The sequence below is a fragment of the Bos grunniens genome, chromosome 16, assembly GCF_055505025.1.
Source record: "Bos grunniens cultivar Pamir isolate PY7600 chromosome 16, Bosgru_T2T1.0, whole genome shotgun sequence".
Taxonomy (NCBI): domain Eukaryota; kingdom Metazoa; phylum Chordata; class Mammalia; order Artiodactyla; family Bovidae; genus Bos; species Bos grunniens.
The window spans coordinates 29,850,133-29,874,068 of NC_141180.1; the positions used below are offsets into that span (position 1 = coordinate 29,850,133).

The 23,936-nt window shown below is 64.0% G+C and overlaps 2 protein-coding genes across 12 annotated transcripts; one reads left to right on the forward strand and one right to left on the reverse strand.

The window, feature by feature from the left end:
- The first annotated feature begins 143 nt into the window (after positions 1-143).
- SCNN1D (sodium channel epithelial 1 subunit delta) lies at positions 144-9,329 on the forward strand. Of its 7 annotated transcripts, none has more exons than XM_086343981.1 (12): positions 144-337; positions 5,281-5,660; positions 6,194-6,401; positions 6,478-6,659; positions 6,830-6,918; positions 6,991-7,154; positions 7,261-7,359; positions 7,521-7,638; positions 7,741-7,819; positions 7,894-7,951; positions 8,114-8,359; positions 8,441-9,329. In XM_086343981.1, the coding sequence occupies exons 2-12, from the start codon at positions 5,281-5,283 to the stop codon at positions 8,735-8,737; spliced, it is 1,920 nt and encodes a 639-aa protein (XP_086200107.1). In that variant the 5' UTR covers positions 144-337; the 3' UTR covers positions 8,738-9,329. The 7 variants fall into 7 exon arrangements, 6 of the variants coding, with proteins under 6 accessions (XP_086200107.1, XP_086200108.1, XP_086200109.1 ...); XM_086343982.1 differs by lacking the exon at positions 144-337 and adding an exon at positions 478-590; XM_086343980.1 differs by lacking the exon at positions 144-337 and adding an exon at positions 3,466-3,636.
- Positions 9,330-9,535: 206 nt separating this feature from the next.
- On the reverse strand, positions 9,536-23,905 carry ACAP3 (ArfGAP with coiled-coil, ankyrin repeat and PH domains 3). 5 transcript variants are annotated; one of them, XM_086343986.1, is made up of 24 exons: positions 23,737-23,898; positions 20,058-20,115; positions 19,314-19,433; positions 19,064-19,117; positions 17,902-17,960; positions 17,114-17,297; positions 16,708-16,752; positions 16,527-16,622; positions 16,372-16,446; positions 15,938-15,949; positions 15,214-15,326; positions 15,068-15,119; positions 14,730-14,830; positions 14,544-14,655; positions 14,094-14,302; positions 13,952-14,021; positions 13,725-13,819; positions 13,442-13,647; positions 13,178-13,282; positions 12,058-12,156; positions 11,753-11,973; positions 11,465-11,574; positions 11,244-11,354; positions 9,536-11,109 (listed from the first exon to the last, which is right to left on the reverse strand). In XM_086343986.1, exons 1-24 carry the CDS (start codon positions 23,781-23,783, stop codon positions 10,962-10,964), a joined length of 2,502 nt encoding a protein of 833 aa, XP_086200112.1. In that variant the 5' UTR covers positions 23,784-23,898; the 3' UTR covers positions 9,536-10,961. The 5 variants fall into 5 exon arrangements, 2 of the variants coding, with proteins under 2 accessions (XP_086200112.1, XP_086200111.1); XR_015143306.1 differs by having other exon boundaries at positions 13,442-13,643; positions 15,214-15,949; positions 23,737-23,905; XM_086343985.1 differs by lacking the exon at positions 20,058-20,115 and having other exon boundaries at positions 15,214-15,949; positions 23,737-23,885.
- Between the last annotated feature and the right edge of the window lie 31 nt (positions 23,906-23,936).

Consider the following 23,936-nt stretch of genomic DNA (forward strand, 5'->3'; position numbering starts at 1 on the left):
TGGCCGCCCACGGGGCGGGGCAAGCCGCGCTTCCAGTTCCGGGGCGCGGTTAGTTGAGGCGGCCGCTCTAGACGGCCAGGCGGAGGTCGCCTGCATCTCGCTGTCGCCTTTAGTCCCGGGAGGCAGAAGCAGTCGGCGCATGCGCACTGACAGGCAGCTCCGAGGGGCGGAGAACGAGCTCAGGGCAGGTCTGGCCCAATCAGCCACGGCTGGCCCTCCTGTTGGTCCCTCGGCCACATCGCTGTCAGCGGCCGCCGGGCTCCGGGGCCCCCCGACCCTGCACGTTCCCCTTCTCATGATCCCCTGCCTTCCGCGGGAAAACAGGCCCAGTTAGAAGGTAACCCCCGAGATGCCGGGATGAGCCCCGCCCAAGTTCCCTGGTACCTCGACCCTCCCACCGCCCCCTTCCAAAGAATCGGCCCAGTCCCGCCTGGAGGACCCAGTTCTTGTGCCCACTTAACAGGGAAGCGCTGAAGGCAGTCCGCGTCCCTGGCGACTGAACCACCTGGGTCCCTGAGAATCGAATCCTGGGTGACCTTATGTGACCGCAGTGATTGTGGAGCCAGGAGCCCCACTGGAACCTGTGCCAGGTGGGGTCCAGCGTAGGAATCCTGCCCAGCCCCTGCCCAGGGGGAGAGCTGTCCTCATAAAAAGAGTTACACTGTTCTCCGACTGAATTTTCCGCCTAGCCCATGAATAGGGTCATTATTGCAGCAGTGGCCGCTGCACTGAGCCTCACTTTCTGCTCCCACGGTCCCCTCCCAGGCCCTGGGGGAGGGGGAGGCAGAGCAGGGAGGTGAGGAGTCCAGGGAAGTCCCTGGGGAGCAGAGAGTCTCTGGGATAGCACTGGGAAACACTTTGGAGCAGGTGAGGATGGCATTCGGGTGGGGGTTTGGATACAGGAGGGCTGGGCAGCAGGCGGGCCAGCACACTCCTCACCACCCTTCCTGGTGAGTGGGGGCTGGGGTGTGCCCCCACAGGGCTGTGCCAGGGCAGACGCTGCACTGACTGTGAGACAGGCCTTGGTCATCAGCTGGGACTAATCCAGAGAGGCTGTCGCTAGGCAGATCTGGGGTTCAAACCCCAAAGTCTCACCCTTGACCACAACCCTGACTGCCTTTCAGTATACAGCACCGGTCAGGGGTACTAACCACGTGACCATTGACAGTGGACTCCAAGCTCCAACGGGTCCAGCCATGGCCACTGGCAGAAGGCAGACGGGGCCATGATCGCCACTGAATCTGGCCCACCCGGGGCACCTCAGACAAGATATGAGCAGTCACTGCAGTGCTGGCCCAGGCCCAGGGGCAGAAACAGAAGTGCCCATCACCCCTCAGGCCAGCACCAGGCCAGCCAGCCGGGGGGAAGCAGCCTGCTACCTCCCCCTGCCGCGAGTGAGCTTCGCTGGCCCTGGCCCTCCTTCCTCATGGGGAGGCTGGCGGTCCCAGGCTCCACCTCCTGCTGCCACACTCAGAAAACATCTCAAGCTTCCTTCTCTCCCCTGCCTCCTCCGGGCTCTGCCATCCCCACGCAGGGCGGGCCCAGCTGTTTTTAGCTTGAGGAGAGTTATGTAAGGGAGGCTGCCCTGAGGCGCTGGGTGTTTCAAGCGCAGGTGTGAGAGACACAAGACCAGACCCTGAGCCCCACACGGGCAACATCACACACTCGGCCCATCTCTAGTGGCCAGTACCTCGAGGAGCCCCCTCCGTGGTGGCCGGAATCCCTGCTTGACACTGCAGTCAGGACCTGGGGGACAGGGAGGTGCTGCAGTAGCACCGAGGAGGCTTCCTACTTGCCAGTGGGCAGGGACTCCAGATGGTGCAGCCCCCCAGGCTGGGGCGGATGCCCCTGGCCCCCAGAATCTGGCACACATGCAGAGCCCATTGGCTCAGACTTCATAGCTGCTGCACCAGAATCCTTCCAGGACCAACTCTTAGCTGTATCTGAGGGTGGAGACACCCACAGGTGTGAAAGTGGAGCCCAGGGGTCCCATGAAGTGCTGGGTGTCCACAGTCTGGAAGGAGGCACATTGGTGTCCCTAGGTCCAGCTTCAGGGAAAGCCACCACTTGAAGGCTCAATGGGGCCATGCTCAGCAGGCTGGGGCCAGCTGTCCCTCTGGAGAGAGGGTGGGGGACATAGGGCCCTAAATAATTTCTCTAATTCTCTCAACACACAGCTGTCAAGGAGCAGTCACACAAGCCCCTGATGTGTGAGAAGCTGGAGATGCCCTGTCTGGTCCCAGACAGCGCCTTCTGCTCCTCCAGGCACTGGAGGAGCCTGGGGAGGCAGGAGAGGGGTCAGGCAGGGAAGGGAGGAGGGGGCTGCTGGCCTCACTGCCACTGGCCACAGTCTCTGTGTCTCTGGCCTCCCAAAGGTGGGTTCTGGGGCAGCCTCCTCAGAAGCAGGAAGATGGGGCTCTGATGCGAGCTCCGTGACATCACTTGGTCTCACCTTTGAATCTCGAGCTTCAAGAGGAAACTCAGCCCCACTTTGTGCTTGAGGAAACGGGCTCAGAGAGGTTGAGTAATTTGTTCAACGTCACACAGCCGATGACTGAGGAAGCTGTGATTCGCACTCACACCTAGATGAGTCCAGGGCCAGCTCTTCCCTGAGCATGACTTCCCTCTCCCAGAGGTCCCCGGCTGCCATCTGCCCCTTCCAAAGGCAGGAGGCTGATGACCTCACCCCTCCTCAGAGCCAAACCCCCACCAGAAGGGCCTAGCGAAGGTGGGGGCTTCCTCCCTCATCTCAGCACCCATTTGGGGTGGGCCGTCAGGAACCCAGAGCCTGTGTGGGAGGGGCAGAGGGCCAAGCGGAGGGTCTGATTATTTGGGATGGTGAGGCCTCTGGCCTCATGGAACCCTGTTGGGTTCCCCGTGGGTCCTCCTGGGGGCTCTCCAGCCTTTCACACACTGTCTGGCCTCAGGCAATCACTCTGGGGCCGAAGATTTCAGCCGGGAGGTGGTGGACTTGGACCCTGAATGTGGTGTGTGGCTGGCGCAGGGACTCTGTGCCTCCTGGGAGGCTGAGCTATGGGCACCACCTGCCCACCCAGGCCCCAACTCACTCCCACAGTAGGTACCTGTCCCAGGGGCTGGGCAGCCAGCACCAAGGGACACCCATGTTCTGGGAGTGGAGGCCCCTGCCTGGGGACCCCTGGCCACAGACACCTGTGGTTAGAGCTGGGCAGGTGGAGGCAAGCAAGCATTCTCCCAGGCCAGGTGGGAGGAGAGTGGACAGGGGAGGGGGCCAGGCACCCCAGGGTCTACCGGAGTGGGGTCCCTCTTCACCCTCTAGAAACCTGGAGCCCCTCACCCACTGCCAGGGCCAGGCCCCCAGACCTCACTTCCAGGAACGTGGGCAAGAGAGCCTCACTGAGGTGAAGGACCCCCATCCCTACCCCAAAGGCTTCCCCTTCCGGGACCAGAGCAGATGTGGCTTTCCCTGCCAGGCTCCGCCCCACCACCGCTCCCCACGCCCAGCCTGTTATAAACAGGAGGCTGCTTGGCCAGCCTCGGGCCACAGCCCATTTTGTCACCTGCTAGAAGTGCCATCAGCACTGCTACAGTCACCGCTGTTGCAGCCGCCAGCACCAGAGGATGGATGCCCATGCACAGGGAGGGTGCAGCCTCGAGGTACCAGGGCATCAGGGCGGGCCGTCACTGGGGTCTCCCCGGCTTGAGGTGGAGGGGCCATGTCCCCCACATCGTCTGGAGCACAGGCACAGGCGGGGCAAGGGCAGAGGCTCCCATCCACGCCTTTGTCATGCACCCCTACTGACAGAGGGCTTGCTGTGTGTGAGAGGAGTGTGTGTGTGTGCACAGCTGTGTGCGTGCGTGTACTGTGTGGAGGGGTGGTGCACCCCCACTCCTGCCATGGCTGAGGTGTCGGGGACCCCACCCCCCATCTCAGGAAGCTACCTTCCTCCTGCCTGGCAGCCCCAGCCAGGGTGGGAGGTGGCCAGTCTGGAAACATGGTTACTGGAGTCGGAAAGAACCTTCTGGAGGCCCTTTTCCCTCGCCTATATCACGAAGCTAAAGGTCCTGCTGCCCTGTGAGGGCTCCATGTGGTCACGGGACACCCGTGTGGGCAGCGCTCTGTGCCACAGGGGGCCCACCAGCAGCACCCATGCTGGCACATTTTTCTGGCCTGGCCGCCTCCACAAACCTGAGGCCCGGGCTGACCACCCCCACCTCCTACCTGGGCCCCAGGCAGCTGGTGGGTGCTGGGTGTCCAGGCCAGCATGTGCTGGCTGAGACACACCAGGCCCTTCCTTGGCTCAGCCCCCTCCCAAGGCATCAGCCCAGGCCCAGTTGCCTAGAGGGGCCAGAACCCAGGAGGCTACACCCCAGCTGCGAGAGGCCTCATGATTCAGACCAAGATGGGGACACTCTGGAAAGTCCGTAGGAAGCCCAGGCAGTGACTCAGTGCGTGTCCCGGGCCAGCCAGCCTGACCTGGTCAGGCCCCATGGCCCTGTGCACTGAGGGACCAAGGTCCCAGGATGCTGGAGCCTCCGGGTGGGAGTGGGGCCAGGCAGGCCTCAGGTCAACCTCCCTGGAGCCCTCAGGTCCCCACCATGTCTGGCCAGACTGCTGCCTACTTTCTGGAAGCCCGAGGCCCACAAACAGAGCATCCCTGGACTCAGCTCGGCGGACAACACCCCCACACAGGCCCACAGTTCCCAACAGGCTACAGGCCTGACCCTTGGCCCAGATGTGGCTGGACTTGTGTGGCTCCATTGGCCCCAATCCAGCATGGCTATGCTGGCCACTGAGGTTTGTTGGAGGCTGTTGGGGCCCAGGGTTCAGTCAACCCCCAATGCTGGGCCCTAGGCCCACTCAGAGCAGGTCACCTGGCTGCCCCTCACCAGAGGCCCCTGCCCCACTTGGCAGATGGCAGCAGAGACCCACCCAAGCCTCCAGCCTTGAGCCACCTTCCAACAAGGCCTGGCACAGCCTAGAGCCTATGTCCCCTGCTGTCCCTGCTCCACCATCCAGGCTCAACTCTGGCCATAAGACACGCCTGTAGAGGCTGCTTGGTGCCCTGCTTGTCACCATGGGAGTAGGGGCAACAGAGTTGGTCCCATGTTATGGACCAGCTTCTGATGGGGTTTTTCTCAAGCATCAGCAAGCCGGGCTAGGCCACAGGTGGCTGAGGGATGTGACAATTCCGGGAATTCCCAGGCATGGAGAATGGAAGGCTGATGGCCCAGGTGGGGAGACCCGGGTGGGGTCAGGCCAAGTGGTGGGCTGGAGCCCTGCTGAGTCTCACTTCTCAGATGCAGGCTGAAGGCACGGGCCAAACAGTGGGTGGGGGGCCAGGAACCTGGACATGCCCCCAGGCATCCCCACCGACGCTGCCCGAGGAGGAACATGGAGAGAGGCTGGTAGAGCTGCACGCCTCCTTCAGGGAGCTGGTCACCTTCTTCTGCACCAACTCCACTATCCACGGCACCATCCGCCTTGTTTGCTCCAGCCAGAACCGCCTCAAGACGGCCTCCTGGGGGCTACTGCTGGCAGGAGCCCTGGGCGTGCTCTACTGGCAGTTCGCACTCCTCTTCGAGCAGTACTGGCGTTACCCGGTCATCATGACAGTGTCCGTGCACTCGGAGCGCAAGCTCTTCCCATCGGTCACTCTGTGCGACATGAACCCACACCGGTGAGGGCTGGTCCAGCCTGGGGGCCCCTCCCCTGGTGCGGTCACAGCAGGACAACCCACCTCTTCCTGCTCTGTGCCCCAGGGGCAGGGCTAAAGGACAAGAAGAATAAGCTGAGTGTTACTGTGACCAGTGCCAGGCTGGAGGGACCTTCAGGAGCTAGGCAGCCCAGGATGGGGAGGGGAGGAGAGCCGGAGGCTTTCCAGAAGAGCAGGTGCCCAGGAGAGGGGAGCAGGGTAACATTGCAGTGTGGAGTCAACAGAGCAAAGACAGGGAAGGGCTGTGAATGAGCCAGAGGAGGATGGGTTCCCGGGGGTGGGAGGCAGGCCAGGCCGGGGGTCTGACTTCCCTCTGCAGCCCCGGCTCTGTATTCAGAACCACCTTCTAGGTTTCTGAGGATGGCACGGGGTGGGGGGCTCCTATCCTGTCTGCGACTTCGGGATCAGTGCCTGGGGGCCAGCTTGGCTCTCTCCAAAGTGCGCGTGCTAAGGGGCCCTGGCTCTGACTCTGACCCCCACCCCTGCCCTGCCCCCAGGCCACACTTAGCCCGCCACCATCTGCGGGTTCTGGATGACTTTGCCCGGGAGAGCATCTACTCCCTGTATCGGTTCAACTTTAGCGACAGCATGGACGCCCTGGGGGCCGAGGTCCCAGGTCCAGAGCCCGCCTTCCATCTGGACCGTAGGATCCGCCTGCAGAGGCTGAGGCCCTTGGACGGCCAGAACAGAGTGGGCTTCAAACTGGTGAGTGTCCAGCCCGGGGGGTCTGCATGGGACTCGGGCAGGCCAGTCGCGCCCACACTGACCCCATGCCCCACAGTGTAACAGCACTGGCGGCGACTGTGTTGAGCGGGCCTACTCCTCCGGCGTGGTGGCCGCCCGGGAGTGGTACCGCTTCCACTACATAAACATCCTGGCCCTGCTGCCCGCTGCCCACGAGGACAGCCACGGCAGCCACTTTGTCTTCTCCTGCCGCTACGATGACCGGGACTGCCATGCCCAGTGAGTACAGACCAGTGTCCGCTCCCCCCACCCCACCCAGTGGTCTGCCAGCCCCACGGCTCCCTCCAGAGACAAGGCACCTGTGCTCCCCTCCCCAGAACCCCAGGCCACACACAGCAGGGTGGTGGGTGGAGGGCGTGTGCTTGTCTGAGCATGGCCCCTGGTTCCAGGCACTTCCAGACATCCCACCACCCCACCTACGGCAGCTGCTACACTTTCAACGGTGTCTGGGCCGCACAACGACCGGGCGTCACCCACAGTGAGTGCCAGCCGGGACTGGGTGCGGGCGGGGTGTCCAGGCCGACCTGGCCTCACCCCTGGCCTCCCCCAGGGATCAGCCTGGTCCTCAGGGCTGAGCAGCTGGACCACCTCCCTCTACTGTCCACGAAGGCTGGCATCAAGGTCATGATCCACCCACAAGACCACACGCCCTTCCTGGAGCATCAGGGCTTCAGCATCCGGCCAGGGACAGAGACCACCATTGACATCCGTGAGGTGGGCCTCCCCTGCCTCCAGGCTCTCAGCCTGTTTCCAACCCTGGGGGGTGGGGGCAGGACCTCCAGCTCGAGGCAGCAGGACTGAGTAGCCCCCCTTCCCCCAGGACGAGGTGCACCGGCTCGGGAGCCCCTATGGGCAGTGCATGGACAGCACAGGCAGCGTGGACGTGCAGCTACTGTACAACACCTCCTACACCAGGCAGGTGAGTCTGGGCGTGGAGGATGGGGAGGCGGGGAAGGGGCCCAGGGAAGGGGCTGGGGAGTGGGTGGGGGAGCAGGCCAGTGGGAAGGAGGGGAGGCAGGCAGGCCAGGGAGAGGGGCAGCTGCTCCGGACCCCCAGCTTCAGCCCCCACTGTCCCCCTAGGCCTGTCTGGTCTCCTGCTTTCAGCATCTGATGGTGGAGACCTGCTCCTGCGGCTACTTCTTCTACCCTCTGCCGGCGGGGGCCGAGTACTGCAGCTACATGCGGCACCCAGCCTGGGGTGAGCTCCCCGCCCCACCCTACCAGCCTGTTTGGCCGACAGCAGACCTCCCCACCGCCCCTGGGTCGCTTCTCATAGGTTCACCCGTGACTGTCTCCCCAGGTCACTGCTTCCACCACCTCTACCAGAAACTGAAGACCCACCAGCTTCCCTGCACCACCCGATGCCCGCGGCCTTGCAGGTGAGGGGGTGTGCTGGGCTGTTTGGTCTGCCGGGGGCCAGCACACAGGGATGTGACGGGGCTGTCTCTCCCAGGGAGTCTTCGTACAAGCTCTCTGCCGGGACCTCCAGATGGCCTTCCTCCACATCAGCTGTGAGTCCCCAAAGTGGGGGTTGAGGGATGGACAAGTAGGGAGATCACGGGCAGAGAGCCCTCCCAGGACTGGCCTGTGTCCCCACAGTCCTGCCCTCACACCACCCTGCAGCGCCCAAGGGCCAGGAGGAGCCGCGGCCACAGCAAGTTTTTTGTGTGCAGGACTGGGTCCTGGCTGTGCTGGGTGAGCCAAGCCGACGGAACCCATGGCCATCTTCTGCCTCTATCAAGTCCTGGCCGCTGCCCCTGCCCTCCTCGCCCTCCAGGGCCCGCACAGAGGGCCCCACCAGCAGGTCTGGGGCTCAGCCCCTCTCACCTGAGCCCTGCCCCAGCATCAGCCTGGCCAAGGTGAACATTTTCTATCAGGAGCTCAACTACCGCACGGTGGACGAGACACCGGTCTACTCGGTGAGCTGCCTCCTGGGCCAGGGCCGGGAGAGGGGCGGGGCCAGCACCTGGGCCTCTGCTCACCACTGCCAACACCCGCAGGTGCCACAGCTGCTCTCAGCCATGGGCAGCCTCTGGAGCCTGTGGTTCGGTTCTTCCGTCCTCTCGGTTGTGGAGGTGCTAGAGCTGCTACTGGACGCCATAGCCCTCACCCTACTGCTGTGCTGCCGCTGGCTCTGTGGGTCTCGGGGCCAGCCCAGGGCGGCCACAAGGGTGCACCCTCCGAGCCAGAGGCCAGCCAGTGGACCAGTGGCTGCAGACACAACGTCGAATGCCCCGGGGCCTGGCTGCCTTCACCTACCAAGATGCTGCCGGGACTTCAGCAGGAGTCTCGGCTGAGTTCAGCCAAGCGTGGGCCCCAGAGACCCCTGACACCTGAACCAGTCTGAACCTGGCCTGATCCTAGGGGCAGTGGCAGCGGTGGGCTCTCCTGACTGCCCAGGGTGGGCCAGTCAAGCCCCATGGGGCTTCCTGGGCCAACCAACCCAAACCTGGGGCCCAGGAAGCAGCAGCACCAGAGCTGGGGGGTGGCTCGCCGCCAGGCAGAACACAGAAGGGCTTCTTGTTAGCCAATCCACCCTGCCCTGTCCAGTGGTGGCCTCACAGGTCTCAAGGAGGCCCAGGGCAGGCAGGGAATAAGGGAGCATCCCCACCACTCTGGATTCCCGTGTTCTGGTTGTGATGGAGCATCTGCCCAAGTGGAGTGTGTGCCCGTGTGTGGGGGGCGCTCCACGTGGGAGTGTGTCTGTTTGTTGCCAGTGACATATGTCCGCATGTTTCTGTGTCAACAGGTCTGTCTGTACCTACATGTAGGTGTGTGCAGGCATTGGGCAGAGCCTCACTCAGCTTGGGGCCAATGGGAGGAAGGGCAGGGCCAGGCCCAGGCACTCAGTGACCTGGGGACACTTTGCAATAAAATGATTTCACCTGGTGGCTAGGGTGTTTTCTCCTGCCCTCCTGGTTTCCTGAGTGAGCTGAAAACCTCCAACCAGATAGTACTGCCACATCCTCAGTCACAGATGCTGTGGGGGTTGTGGGGTAGGGGACATGGGGCAGAGTTTGCCTAGGGGACAAGGCTAGGACCAGACCATCCTCGCCAGTTAGTGTCTATCCTAGAAAAGGGCGGGGCAGCCAGAATGGAGTATCAGGAACTGATTTTAATCAATGGAGCCCAGGTTTCAGGCAGGCCCTCAGGTTCCAGCTTACTGCACCCTTTGAGGGCACCACTGGTGCTGTCCCACGCAGGGCCGCCCCTTGGGGAAGACAGGTGACCCCCCCACCCCAGTCGAGACAGAGCAGAGTGAGGCGGGTGAGGCGAGGAAGCGGGTGCAAGCGGCTGTTTATTAACTGTGATCTGGAGTGGAGGCGGGTCCCGCCAGCTGAGGCCCTAGCAAAGGCCCTGGCGCAGGCAGTGGGGTGGGAGGTGGGGGCAGAGCTCAAGCAGGGAGAAAGGAAGGAGTTAATTCTGCTCTCTGGGTGTCACAGCCAGCAGGCGAGGGAGTTGGGGGCCCACCTTGCTGCCCATGGGGCCTCCCTGGGCAGCCTTTGCATAGTGACCAGCCAACTGGCCTTGGACTGGCCGAGGGTAGAGATGGGGAGAGGCCCAGCCACTGCCCCAGGGCTCCAGGAAGGGGAATGCAGAAGGCATCAGAGGGCCCTGGGGGTGAGCTGAAGCCCCATGGGCTGAGCCAGGGTCAAGGCTGGTGAGGGGGCAGGGCTGAGCTGCAGAGCCCCCGCAGCAGCGGGCAGAGCTGGGGGTCAAGGTGGTCCTTGAGTCCAGAGAAAAGACGCGAGACAAAGTGAGAACGAGGTCATTGTAGAAAACCCCTCAGTCCATGACAAAGGACATCAGATGCAGGGGTGGGAAGAGCGACGCACTTGCCACTCGCTCTGGGAAAAGGCAGGGACAGATGGGGCTGCATGGCCAGCCACACGGCCTCAGGACGTCCGTGCCCAGTCAGGGCTGAGGCCCCAGGCCAGAGCCCCAAGCACCCAAGAAGCCCAGCCTGGATGCTGGGGTCGCTAAGTGAGGTACACGGGTTGATTCCCTGGATGGGCGGTCCCTTCTGCCCTCACAAGGTGCCGGTGGCCAGCCACCAGCCCCAGGGCCCAGCGGAGGGGCTAGGGGCATGGGAGGGACCCAACTAGCAGGTCAGTGTCCTTGGGCAGTAAAGTGGGGGCACGAGGTGACACAGGCCCTGAGGGCAGAGTGGGGCACCAAGTGGCATGGGCCCAGGGATAGAGGGGCAGGAGGTGACACGGGCCTGGGGGAGCAGAGAGGAGCACAAGGTGACATGGGGCCTTGAGAGTGGTTTGTGACACGAGCAACCCAGGCCCCCTAGGAAGGGGTCACCTGAAGACACAGGGTCCCTGGGCGGGGAGGGATGCAACACCTCCTGGGGAAGACTGGAGCTTCAGAAGACTCAGTGCTGGTCCTGCTCCGGCCCGGGGTGGGGGCCGCTGGAGGAGGAGGGCAGAGCCGGCAGCAGGGCCTCCAGGAGCTCCGGAACACCAGTGCTCTCCGGAAACAGGCCGGTGGGGGGGTCCCGCCCACCCCGCTGCCCTAGCTCTCGTCCAGGTGAAGGCTGATGAATTCCTGGATGCACCTGCGGTACTGGAGCTCAGTGGGGCTGCTGCCGGTCAGAGGGCCCGGCTGGCCAGAGGGCGCCTCGGCCTCACGCATCTCCTCGGCCATTCGCGCCAGACGGAGCCTGGAAGAGGGCGGGCCTTGGGAAGAGCCTAGCCCGCCCCCACCCCACCGCGTCCCAGACCTGAGGAGGGCGGGCCTTGTGAAGTGCTCCGCACCGCCCACAGGGTCCCCCACGCACACCGCCCTCCTGCTCACAGCGTGACGATGTCGGCGTTTGCTTCCTGCACCGCGATGCTCAATGGGTCCTGCTGAGCGTGGTCCAAGGCATGCTGGTCCGCCCCCCTCTTCAAGAACAGGCAGACCTGGCTGAGAGCGGAGGGGTCAAGTCAGGTCAGGCCTTGGGCAGGTACTGGTGGGCTGGCAACCCGGGCCCATGGGGCGGGGGGAAGTGAGGGTATGACCAGCCCACGACTCACCCAGTACGGCCAAGGAGCGTGGCGTGGTGGAGGGGAGCCCGGCCGTGGCTGTCTCTTTGGTTCACGTCCGCTCCGTTTTGCAGGAGGAATTCACAGACGATCAGGGAGCCCTGGGGAAGCGGGCGTGGGGAGGCGGTATGGTTCAGACGGAGCCAAGCCACGGAGACGGTTCCTTGCAGGCCCCCCACCTCCCACCACACCCCGACGCCCCTTCAAGCTGGCGCACCAAGGGAGAGCCGCTGTGAAGACGCTGCACCTGGGCCCAGGCGCAGCCGGGCGCCTACTTACCCCCAGTACAGCCTGCACCAGCGGCGTCTTTCCCTCGTCCTCCGCGTCAGCCCAGTTGACCTCCGCCCCGTGCGCCAGAGCCGCCGCCAGGGCGGGAAGGTCGCGGGTGCGCGCCGCGCGGTGCGCCAGCAGCCCCGGATGCAGCTCGCGCACGTCTGCCAGGCCCCAGGTCTCCGCCTCTCCGTCCGCCTCGCCGCTGGACTCCTCCGACTCTGCACCCTCTGCGAGGACAGGGCGATCAGGGCCGGTAAACCGGCCCGGAGCGGGGGAGGCGCAGGGCCGGAGATGGGGAGCCGCGCACTCACCCTCCTCAGCGACGCGGTCCACCACAGAGCCCACGCCGAAGGCCAGGACATCTGAGCTGCCGTCGGAGCTGCCCCCTAAGCCGCTGTCGCTGCTCAGACCTGCAAAGTCCACAGCCAGAGGGGGCCTGAGAGCGTCTGGGGGAAGGCTGGAGGGCCGCCCACACTCCCGGGGATGCTGCCTGGAGCAGGATCAGTCCCCACTAGCGGGCAGAGGACAGCCCTGCCCAGGATGGGAGGAAAGGTGAGGAAATCAAGTGACAGCTCAACAGAGTCAAGGATAAAGCGCCCCCTAGGAGCACAGCCGTGGGTGTGATCCCCACCCTCGCTCAGGCCGGCCCTAGCAGGACGGATGGGCGGAAGCGCCGCCATAATGCAAGCGGGGAGGTCTCCATCCAGACGCGGTTCCAGGCAGCAGTGAGCGGCACCCAAGAGCAGCCCTCACAGAAGAGCCCAGAGCTGAGGGACGGCGAGGCAGCGCCCTCTGCTGCCCGAGGGCACCCGCTCACCCCATCAGCCCTGCCAATTCTTGGCCCCCGTCTATGTCTTCTGTCCACACTGCCCAGAAAGGCGGCCCAGACGCCCCCGGCCAGTGGGTGCTGTTAGACACTTTACAGGCAGGCGACAGGGCGGGGAGGGCCCCAACCTGCAGCATGTGCCCCCTACCCCCACTCCAGGAGGAGCTGGAGAAGATGCACACAATTGTCTTTCAGGAGCTGGTCTGGCACACAGCTGTCCACGAACATACATGTATGTGCACACACCCATGTGTGTACACATGTACACACTCACATGTATGTACCCATGTGCACAGTCATGCCACACACACACTCCTGTGTGCACACTGCACACGGGTCTCCCTGAGGGTCATGGCTCCAGCCTCCAAGTCAGTGGCTGAATTACCCCCAGCCCCTGGAGATACTGTCCCAGCCTTAGCCCTGCTTGGCCCCCAGACTCTCCCCATCCCTACACTAGTCCCTCCTGCAAGGAATGCCCATCCTTCCGGTCCCTGGGTGAGTGGCCATAGCTGTCCCGTACTTGTCCACCCTCTGAGCAAGCATGCCTGGTCCCTGCTCTGAGCTGCCCTGGCTGAGCTGGGGGTGGTGGGCAGCAGGGGACTTACTGCGTGGGCCGGCTGCAGCAGCCCCTGCATCGAAGTAGGAGAAAAGGGAGTCCAGTTCGTCCGGGCAGAAGAGCGAGTCCCTGCGGAACCTGGGCTCCATGGAGCCTGCAGCAGGGCAGTAACCGGGCCAGGCTGGGAGGCAGGCAGAGCTTGGGGCTCTGCTCCTTCCTTCCCCCACCCCTGGCCTCCCTGGGGTCCATAGTCTGGAGGCTCACCCCCTGCCCAGGCCTGTGAACTGGGGTGCACCTGCCGGCCCCCTCCCACCTGAGCACAGGGCTGCCACAGAGGGCAGAACGGGCTCCATCCGGACTTTGCTGCGGCGGGGCGCAGGGGCTCGGGGGGAGCTGTGGTGACGCTGGCACTTCTGCACCCTCCAGCGCTGTGGGGCCTCCCGGGCTGGTGCTGAGGGCGGCCTCCGCACAAACTTCTTCTCCACATATTTGTCCTTGATCCAGGCCTCCTTGTCCTGTCTGGACCAGGACCAGACATGAAGCCGCACTTGTGGGTGGGGGCTCCCCAGGCCTGCCTAGGCTACCCCACACCTCACCTGGGGCTGCTGGCTGTAGGCTTCCTACTGCCCGGCCCCTCACACTGGGCCTCGTAGATCTGGTTCACGGTGCTGTTTCCAAGCTCACACATCAGCTGGCAGGAGAGGGTGAGGCCAGCATCAGCCCAGCCCACAGACCTCCCCTCAAGTGGGCAGACCCGGCTCCTGTCTCCCCACCCTGCTACCCCCCCAACCCCCGCCAGCTGCCTGAAATGGACCCCACACACCTTCAGTAGCTCCGGTTCCCATGAGTCCAGGGTCAGGGACCGCACCTTGGAGCAGTGGACGCCCAGGCTCCTGGATGATGAGGGAGGAGGAGTCAGGGCGCGGCTCCGCCCCCACCCCCTCCACACCGCCCAGGAGGCCCACCTGTGGATGCCTGAGCACTCGATGCAGAGCAGCACACCCAGGTTGATGCTGGCCCAGCGCGGGTCAGGCTGGCCGCAGTCACCACACTGGCTGTTGCCGGCCACGTTCTGCACCCGCTGCAGCACACTCTCACCCTTGACGCTGCGTTCCCGAGAGTCCGTGGCAGAGTCAATGCTGCTTGTGGACGGGGAGGCAGTGCGGTCCAGCCTCTGGGGACCGGGTGAGGGGTCACTCAACCCCATGGGAGCTCCAACCCCAGTCTCCCCAGCGGGGGCCCCCTCTTCCTCCCCAGATACAGGGGCCGACACAGGACAGGGTGCCTGAGGCACGAGCCTGCACCCCCATGTGGGCACACACACTGATGTGCACATGTGTGCTGGTGTGTGAATGCACATGTGTGCTGGTGTGTGGCCTGTGGGAGTTGTACATGCACATGCAGGGAGGGCCCACCTCACTGTAGCAGCTGTCAGGGCTCTCCCGATAGGCGGAGGCAATGCTGGCTTGCACCGCCTGAACCCAGGCCTGCCGCAGTTTCTCTGAGTCGGCTTGCAGCATGCAACTCCTGCAGGAAGGGGCCTGTCAGCCTGGGCAAGCAGGGGCTCTTGCCACATCACGCCCTGGGCAGGACCTGCTTACTTGGTGGGCGACACGACCTCAAAGCAGAACCTCCGCTCGACGTCCTCACAGGGCTTCACAGAGCAGAGCCGGAGGTCGTCCACTACCACAGTCAGCACGTCCTGTGGGCATGACCGCCTTGGTCCTCGTGCTCAGCACCCACCCCTGCCCCACCCTGACCACCCGTTCACTGCTCTACCCAGGACACAGATTGCCTGGGGTTCAAGTGGTCTCTGTCCCTGGCCACTCAGGCTATGGTGCCCATCCGTGTCCTCAGCCCCGTGATACCAACCCCCCCAACTGCCCACCCCCAGGCCAGGTGAGAAGGCCCAGGAGTTGCTGCCCTGGGCCCAGTGCACCTTGAGCTTCTTCTGGTAGACCAGCTGGCTGTTCTGGATGGAGAACCAGCGCCTGGGTAGGGAATGGGCCAGGAGGGGTCAAGCCAGGCTGGGCACCCTCCCCCACCTATCTGCCCTGCAGTCCCCTGAGGAAGGGCCTCCCTTACCGGTTCCATGTCTTGAAGGCGTTGCTGGCCCTCTTGAAGAGGTAGCCTTCCATCACTACCCCACTGGGTGCATCCACATCAAACTCCACCTTGGGCTCATCGTAGGAGAAGTCCTGGGAGCAGTCGGAGCCCAGCCCCCATGAGCACCCACCCACTGCTGTGCGGACACGGCTGCCCTCCCAGGCTCCCCCCAGCCAAGGTTGAGAGGGTGGGTCTTCACAGCCACTTCCTGACCAAAACCCCATGGGGGCAGATGCCTCCTGCCACAGCTGGGGGCCCGGAGCGCTCTGGCCCCACCCCCTAGCTCCCCCCCGCCCAGCACAGACAGCAGCCTCTGGGTAGGATCAGGAAGGAAGCCGCCTCCCTTGTCCTCAGTCCCCCATTCAAGTCGCCAGCTGGGCTGCTCCAGCCAGCCTGACAGAGCTCCATTCACACGGGCCAGGGAGACACTGAGCGTTGTCCTGTGTGTCCGGCAGTGGGAGAGGAGGCCCAGCCACCTGCTCCCCTGGCTGAGTGGGGGCGGGAAGGGACAGCTGCAGCTGCTCCCGAAGGGGACTCGGTCCCAGCTCAGCAGCCTCCGCTGGTGCTGGGCACACCCCGGGAGGTGTTCAGGGTCGGAGCGCCGGGGCTGCGGAGGTGTCCTTGGTGCTGAAACAGGGCGAGGCAGACAGAGGCCCCACCCACCTGTCTCCCCCCCCCCCCCCCCCCGTGGGTGCCCACTCACCTGCAGCAGCGTCTGAGGGCGGGAGCGGGAGGAGCGGGAGCAGGGAGAGAGAGAGCCAGTGAGTGAAGCCCTGCTGCCTCCTCCTGGGAACTAGCAGCTCCCACCAGCAGTCATCTCCGCCCAGGGCAGCGCCATGACAGCCGTCTGGCCAGGAGCAGAGAGGCCCCAGTAGGACCCTCCACCCAGCCCCAGCCCTAGCGCCCGTGGGCTGAGGGGGCTGGTCCTGGCCTCTAAGTGACCTCTCACGGTGCTGAGACCCTGAGGGATGAGGACTCCCACCTCTGACTGCTCTTCCAAGGAGGATCAGAATCAGCCTGAGCATGGGCAGGCCTGGGGAGGGACGGGGAGTGTGTCTTTGCGGCAGGCTCCCAGGTCCACACTTGGAGAGGGCTGAGGGGCCCCTCCACAGGGAGGCCAGGGCTGCAGGGCCTCACCCGCTGTTGGATGGCGGCATGCTTGCGCTCCATCTCCCGCTTCTCCACTGCTGAGTCGATCACCAGCTGGTCCAGCTGTGGGGAGGGGTACAGAGAGGGAAGTGGACCCCCTCCCCTGACACGCTGGCCCTGGCTTCCCCTCCCCGCAGGCTCACCTCGGCTGCCAGCTTCTTCATGTAGGGGTCCAGCTGGTGCAGCAGGCTATAGCCCTGCTGGAAGAAGCTGTACTGGGCATGCATGAAGGACAGCATCTGGGGGGGTAGGGACACAGGTGAGGCCCGGCTGCCAGCCATGGTGCTCAGGGCCCCAACAGGTGCACCCAACCCCAGCACTCACAGAATCCAAAATCTCAAACTTCTTCTTAGCCTGGAGGACGTTGATCTGCCAAGGAAGGAGTGAACAGGTGAAGATATCAGGGCTGAGCCTGGACCTTGCTTGTGTCCACTCAGGGTGCTTGTGGCTCCCCGAGACCACCAGCTCATCTGATGCTCCCTACACTGGTACCCATCCCTCCTCTCATGGTTTCTCCATGGACAAAGCCATGAACTCTACCCCATGCTCCAAGCCGTCCTGCAGCCTCTGGCCCTGGCTTGTCCCAAGCACGGCCTCACCTCTGGGCCTTTGCCCGGGGCATTCCCCCCTCCAGGACCCTCCCCAAGCATCTGAAGTTTTCTCAGGTCAGAGGGGCCCCTCCAGACACCAGGTCCCTGTCTGCAGTGACACCCAAGGCCCAGCGACTCACCTGGAGCACATAGTCCAGCGCCAGGTGGCGGAAACACTTCCGGGCGAGGATCAGGGCACCCGTAGCTTCCTCTACCTCGTGGGGCCGGTGCCTCGGGGCCTGGGCATTCCTCACCAGCGACAGCTCCATGTCCTCCCGAACTTTGTCAAACTGCTTCTTGGTCTCCTTGAACTTCCGCACGTCCCTGGAGGCCGGCGGGTGTCAGGTCAGGGAGACTGAGGAGGGGTGCACTGGGGTCTCCCCCCTTCAAGAAAGGCCCTCTTTCTGCTCCTAGCCCCTCTGTGCTCCACAACCCTCTTCCCCACCTCCCTGTCCTGGCCTCCCACCCACTACAGCCAGCACTCCCTGCCGCCTCCTCCTCAGGTCCCTTCCCCAATCCAGGGCCCCCTTTCCCTTCACCACCTCACCCACAGGATTGGTCCAGCTTGGGGTGACCCCTAGCCTTACCCTGGACTCCAGATGCTCCACTTGGGGGATTCCCAACTATACACACAGCACTGAGCTGAGACCCCCGCCAAGTCCCCACCTCCTGCTCTATGACCCCGACCCTGACCCTTCCATGGTCCTGCCCTCACCTCTGCCTGAGGGCCCTCTTGCTGCCCTCTGTGGTCCCTGCCCTCCAGCACTGTTTCCTCAGCCCAGTCTTGGCCTACACTGAGCCCCCCACCCAGAGCCTGCAGACCTTGTGTCAGGGCCCCAGACTCCCTCAGCTCAAACACCCCAGCATGGGTGTGGCCTCGTGCCCTCCTGGGGCCTAGAGAGGCCAGGCCTCCCTTGGGGCCACTCACTCTTTGACGAAGTTGTGGAGCTGCTGCCGCACAGACCTCTGGGCCTGGTCAAACAGGATCTGGGAGCATAGGAAGGTGGAGGTATCAGGGACCTGCCCCCACATGACCCCAGAGGCCAGGCCCCATCCCCTCAGGTAAGAACCAGAGAATGCCCTGTCCAGCCCCACTTAGGCCCCAGCTGGTCACCCTCACAGAGCAAGCCTCTCAGGGTCCAAGGGACCAGGTGCAGCCCCCAGGCCTGGGTCGGCGCCCAGAGACAACAGCTGTGACCACCTGCCCATCTCCCCGACTTGGCTCTCAGACTCGAGGCCCAAGCTGTCCCCCTCCCATGGCCCAGACAGAGCAGGCACACCCAGGGTCCCTAGTGACAGCCAGTGCCCCAGCCTGGCGAGAGGCCACCTTAAGGATGACCAGCCCTGCAGTTGGAAGGGTCCGGCTGTGGCCGAAGCTCCTGAGTGATCTGGCCTGGGGGCAGGGTGAAGTGGTTGTAGGGGGCTGGAGGAGCTTCCCCCACAGTGCTAACTGGACCCAGAATCAGATCCGCTCAACATGGGGAGAGGGTTGGGCCCTAACCAGAAGCAGACAGACACATAGACAGACTGCTGAAGCCGGACGAGCTGTCCAGCACTGGTTTATTTCTGAACTTCCCCTGTGGGGGAGGGGCCCCTTGTTTAGTCTGGGGCTCTGGTTTCCAGGCCACGGTCTGACCACCCACATGGGCCTCATTCTGTTCTGTGTGACCATGCGGGGGGCCCCTGAGGGGCTCAAGGTCATACAGACCCATCCTGGGAAGCAGTGGGGTCAGCCTGGCCAATGACCCTTGTCTGATGGCCCTGGATAACCCTCTAAGGCACCTATGCCAAGCCCCCACCACCCTCAGCCCCAGACGGGCAGGTTCCAGGCACCTCCTTGCTGGCTATCCAGCCCTCACCTGGGACACAGTAGAGTTTCAGCAATGTGGGCCCCCCACACCCAGACTGCAGGAGCAGAAACGTGGCCTCCCCCACAGCCCGCCCCTGCCAGCTCAGCTCTCCCAGAGCCAGCCCAGAGCCTTCCAGGCTGGGTGGGGCCTGCAGGAAGCCCGAGGGGTGGCTGCCTGGGAAGGGATGACAGCGATTATAAGGAAGCGCAGTGCCCCCCTACTCCCCCAATCAGGGCTCACCATGTGGTAGGTGACCATCTCCTGCAGGCTGTCTCCAAACCTCTGCAGACATTCCTGGGGGTGGGTGGGGAGACCCTTGCTTAAATGGGACTGCCGTGCCCCCAGTGTCAGTACCTCCCACCCACTAGCCACAGAGTGGCCCCTGTGGCCCAGCACAAACGCCCACCTGCTCCCAGGGCAGGGGCACCCTCAAGGGGCTGCCTGCCTGTGCCTGCCCCTGCCTAGAGGTCAGAGGTCAGCTGCCCCTCACCGATATAACAGTGTCGCCCTGGCACTGCTGGGACAGGTCGCGGATGCCACTCACGAAGAGTCTGTTGGTGGTGACGTAGGCCTTGCCTGCCTCGATCATGCTGCTACATAACTTCACCAGCTGCAGACAGGAGAGGACGGATGGGGGACACTCATGCCACCTGTGCACCCAGCCCTCACCACCACCAAGGCCAGACCACATGGGCTGGGACCCTGCCAGGGCAGCCGGAATTCAGCTCAGGGCCCATCAGTGCCCAGGACACAGCTGGGCAGCCCTAGGCAGAGAAGGCCACTGCCCGCCACCTGTCCTAAGCCCACCTGGTGCTGGGCAACAGCTTGGCACTGCCCAGGCCTTGGCTCCAGTGTGGGAGGTGGGAGCAAGAGAGGGAAGCCAGGAGCAGGGACCCCAGGACTGGGGTGGGCATGCAGTCCTGGCCAAGGAACAGCAGGATCAGCCAGCAGGGGCTCATGGATGCCACCCCTCCTCCCCTCCTGCTTGTGCCCCAGGCCCCTAACCCAGCCACTCAGAGGCACAGCCCCCCAGCAGCTGCCCCTGCCTCCCCCAAGACTCCCCTCCTTGGCTTGGCGAGAGGAAACTACCCAGACACAGGTGTGTGTGCGGCAGGTATGAAGGCCAGTGACAGCCAGGCCCACGTGCTATGCATAAACACACACTTGTGCTCGTATTGGTGGCTGTGAGTGAGCTGGACCAAGCCCTCTGTGTGCCCCCAGGCCCTTCCCTCACCTTGTCCAGCTTGGCCTCGATCTCAACCACGTCCGTTTCCACCTCATCGATAGTTGCCCTGCGACGGGTACAGGGTGGCTGGAGACCCGCCTGCAGCGAGCCTCCCCCACCGACTTAGCTGGTCTTCGTCTCCCCAGGCACCTCCCCAAAGGGGTCTGCAGTGGGAAGGGGCTGCTCTGTCGATAGCCACTGGCTCCTGCAGGGCCACCTTCCTCCACGCCCCTTGGACAGACTAAGACATGAGGACTGGGGTGGGGGCACGGAAGAGGGAGGACAAGAGGGGGCAGGACCTGGACCGTGACTCCACGGCTGCAGAGCCTCCAGGGCCCACCACCATCTCAGGCAGATAGAGGCCTACTCAGCTGTGATGCCCCCAAATGGGGTCTGTGGACAGGAGAGGGGGTGGTCCCTAGCACAGAGGGAGGGGCCGGGGCCCTGTGGAGGGGGACATGCAGGGCCTCACTAGTCACTGCCCCCCGGCCCAGCCTATACACCTCTCCAAGGCTAGAGTTGACCCCAGACCCCATCTGGACCCCCCAATCCTTAGCTTCAGCTGTAGCCCACTCTGGCCTGGGGCTGGCGGACCCTGGCGCAGACCTGTGTCAGCAGAGCCTGCAAACCTGGGGCTGCTCCCTGGCACAGTGAGACATCCAGCAGAGGCATGCCCCTACCTCCCAACTACTCCCCCAACCTCAAATACCAAGTTGGCCCTGTCTGCCTGGAAGGAGCAGTCAGTCAGACCTTGGAAGAGCCCACTCCCACTGGGATGGCCTAACAATGGGGCTGCCTTGGGGAGGGAAGAGTTAACGATGACATCACCAGAGAAGCCAGTGGACAGAGAATCCCGGAAGGCAAGGCGAGAGGCAGATGGATCAGGCACGTGACTCCCCACCCCCCCGCCCCCAATGCTCTGGGAACAGGAAACAGGGAAAGAGGGCCAGGATCCCAGGGCCCCCCCAACCCACTCAGCTGGTGAGCTGGGCCCATCTGGCTTCCTGGGGACAAGGGACAACGTGGAATGGAGCTCCGGCCAGGGGCTGGAGGCAGCCTCCAGGGCCAGGGCCAGGGCAGAGGAGGCTGTTCAGGTCTAGTGGCCCTTTGCTGCCCTGTGGCTGGTAGAAGAGGGCCATGTTCCAGGGTTTCCCAGGCTTGGGGGAGAGGGACTTAGTCCCTCATGTGCGGGGCAGCTCAGTACTCCCTCAGTTAGGAGCTGTGGGGGAGGGGTGCCAGGCTGCCTTGTCAGGGCCCTTGGAAGATCCCCTGTCCTCCTCTACTCTGAGCAGCCCTCATCCCTGCCCCAGGGCTGAGGGGTCTCTGAATTCCAGAGCAGGAAGGGGTCAGAGGGGACGTCTGCTTAGACCAGTGTTGCCCCACCCCCAGCAGGATGCCCAGCCTGAGACTACAGGATCCTGACCATCGCTGTAGCCTCTCCCCTCCCCACAACCCAGGGGCCCAGGGTATGGAAGGACCACCCGCCCAGGAGAGGATACTGCAGAGCAGAGCAGAGACACGGCCCCTGGAGCCCCAGTCACCCCAACTGCCCTGGGCAGCTGCATGGAGGGCCATCTCCCCTGAGCCAGGAGGGCGGGGAGGGGGCAGCTGGTCCCTAGAGAGCTGGTGGGGGGCGCTGTACCAGATGGTGACAATGTGCTCATGGGGGTGAGGTGGGCACTCAGCAGAGAGCCCATCCTGGGGGCCCCATGCCCCTCATCTCTCTCCTCCCACCTCCATGGACCAAGGCCTCCTCTCCTGCCATCCCTCCAGGATTTCCTCAGCAGCTTGGATGGTGGGTAGGAGGGTGAGGCTGGCTTCCCCACCAGAGCCATGACTCAGCGCCTGAAGCCCCACCCAGGGGAGGGGGCACTATGAACAAGGGGTGGGCGGTGCCCCGGTGAGTCTGAGAGAGACTGGAGCCCTCCAGCCACAGGCACCCAGGGCTCTAGGGCTCTGCCCAGGCCACAAGCACACAGACAGGGTCCCTCTTCCCCCAGGGCTGGGGTCACTTGGCCCTATATGCTGACCACGTTCTCCCACCCAGCTCTACCCTAACCCTGGCCCCCAAGCTGGCCTCCAGGAAGTCCATGTTACATCCTCAGCAGCACCTGAGGGCACACGGACAAGGGAACCCCCCAAAGGCCTCAAAACCTGGTTAAATCTCAGCCCAACCCTGAAACCCACACAGTGCAGCTTCTGTGGCCCAAGGTCAGGGGCATCTCCCTGGCCCCCACCCTGGGGTCTTAGCCAGGTACTTTCAAAGAAAACCTAGCAAAGCCCAGGCATCAGCTGCATCCACTGCCCCACTGTGGGTGCCCCCTGGCAAGCAGGCTGGTGTGGGAGGGAGGGCCTGGAGCTGCCCCACTGTGGGTGCCCCCAGCCCAGGATCATAGGTACCTGAGTTGCTCACATTCCCCCCATCAACTGTCAGGAATGTAAGATGGGAGAGCAGAGGTGACCATTAGCCCTCTGCTCAGGGCCAGGGGCCACTCTCTGGTCCAGTCTCAACCCCTCATCCAGTCTTCCCTGGCCTTCATTGCTGACTCCCTGTGAAGCAGCTGGGCAAGGCGCTGGATCCAGGGACTCAGAGGTGAGAGCACCGATGCTGAGGCCCACCAGGCACCGCACACAGGCCCTCTTGCTAACACACCTCAAAGACTCAGCACACACACATACACATGCACACAACCCAGTGCAAGTGTGCCAAGGCCTGACAGGCACATGTGCCATCAAACATGGATGCACGCAGAAGCACAACACACACAAAGTGTGTACTCATGGATTTGCTGCATAAACACGTACCCTGTGCTGGGATACAGAGGAACAAACTAACATGCGCTTAGTGCCTAAACTCATCCTTGCATGATAAACACCCACTCTGTATCTAGCAGCAGTCCAGGGGCGCAGCTCACCCACACATTCATGTCCAAGGGCTGGCACCTCAAGGGAGGGTGCAGAGGGGCAGAATTCATACGAGTGTACCCAAGCACAAGCATGAGCACCTGACACACAAGAGGTGCCCCGTTAGAGCAGATGCATGCACACCATGAACATGTCCACACAGATAAGCCCGCCTGCACTCCCAGGAAGGACTAAAAGCACAAACCCATGGCCAGGCACAGCCCAGAACCTCCACCAGTCTCTCGAATCCAGTCTGCTCAGATAGCCCCCACCCTGCCAGGCATCTAGGTCACCCTGCCAAGCAGCTTCCCCAAGCCCTAACTGTGGCTCCAGCTGCCCGCCCCCTTGACTACTCCGGGCACAGGAACCAAGACAGATTCCAGGGGCAGACACCCGACGCACCCAGACGACCCTAGCCAGAGTCGGGCTGCAGGGCCCGGCAAGGTCTCAGCTCTGTGCAGGTGGCCCGCAGAAGGTCTAGACACAAAGCGGACGGACACTCCCACGGAGAGGTGGCCGCGCCAGAGGCCGCCCCGCCCCACGCGCGCACCCTTCGCGCGCGGCGACCAGCACAAGGGGCATCTTTTGTTCCGGGCTCTAGGGCTGTGGTTGCTGAGGGCTTTGTCCAAGGCGAGTCCTCCTGCTCTGGCCTCCAGCCCGGGCGCCGGGTACAAAGGCGGCACCGGCTCCCCCTCCCGCGCCCCATCCCCCGGCGGTCCCGGGTACCCAGAGGGGCTGCGAACCGGCGGATCACAAAGGGCCGCGCCGCGCCCGGGGGGCGCACCTGAAGCGCGGCGAGTCCTTGATGCACTCCTCGAACTCCACCGTCATGGCTGCGGCGGCGCGCGGCGCTCACTGGCAGGAGGACCGCGGCGGCCCGAGCGGCATCCCCGACCGGCCCGCCCGCCCGCGCCGCGATCGGCGCCCGCCCGCCCCGGAACGAGGCCGCTGCGCCACCGCCCCGCCCCGCCTGTCACCGCCGGG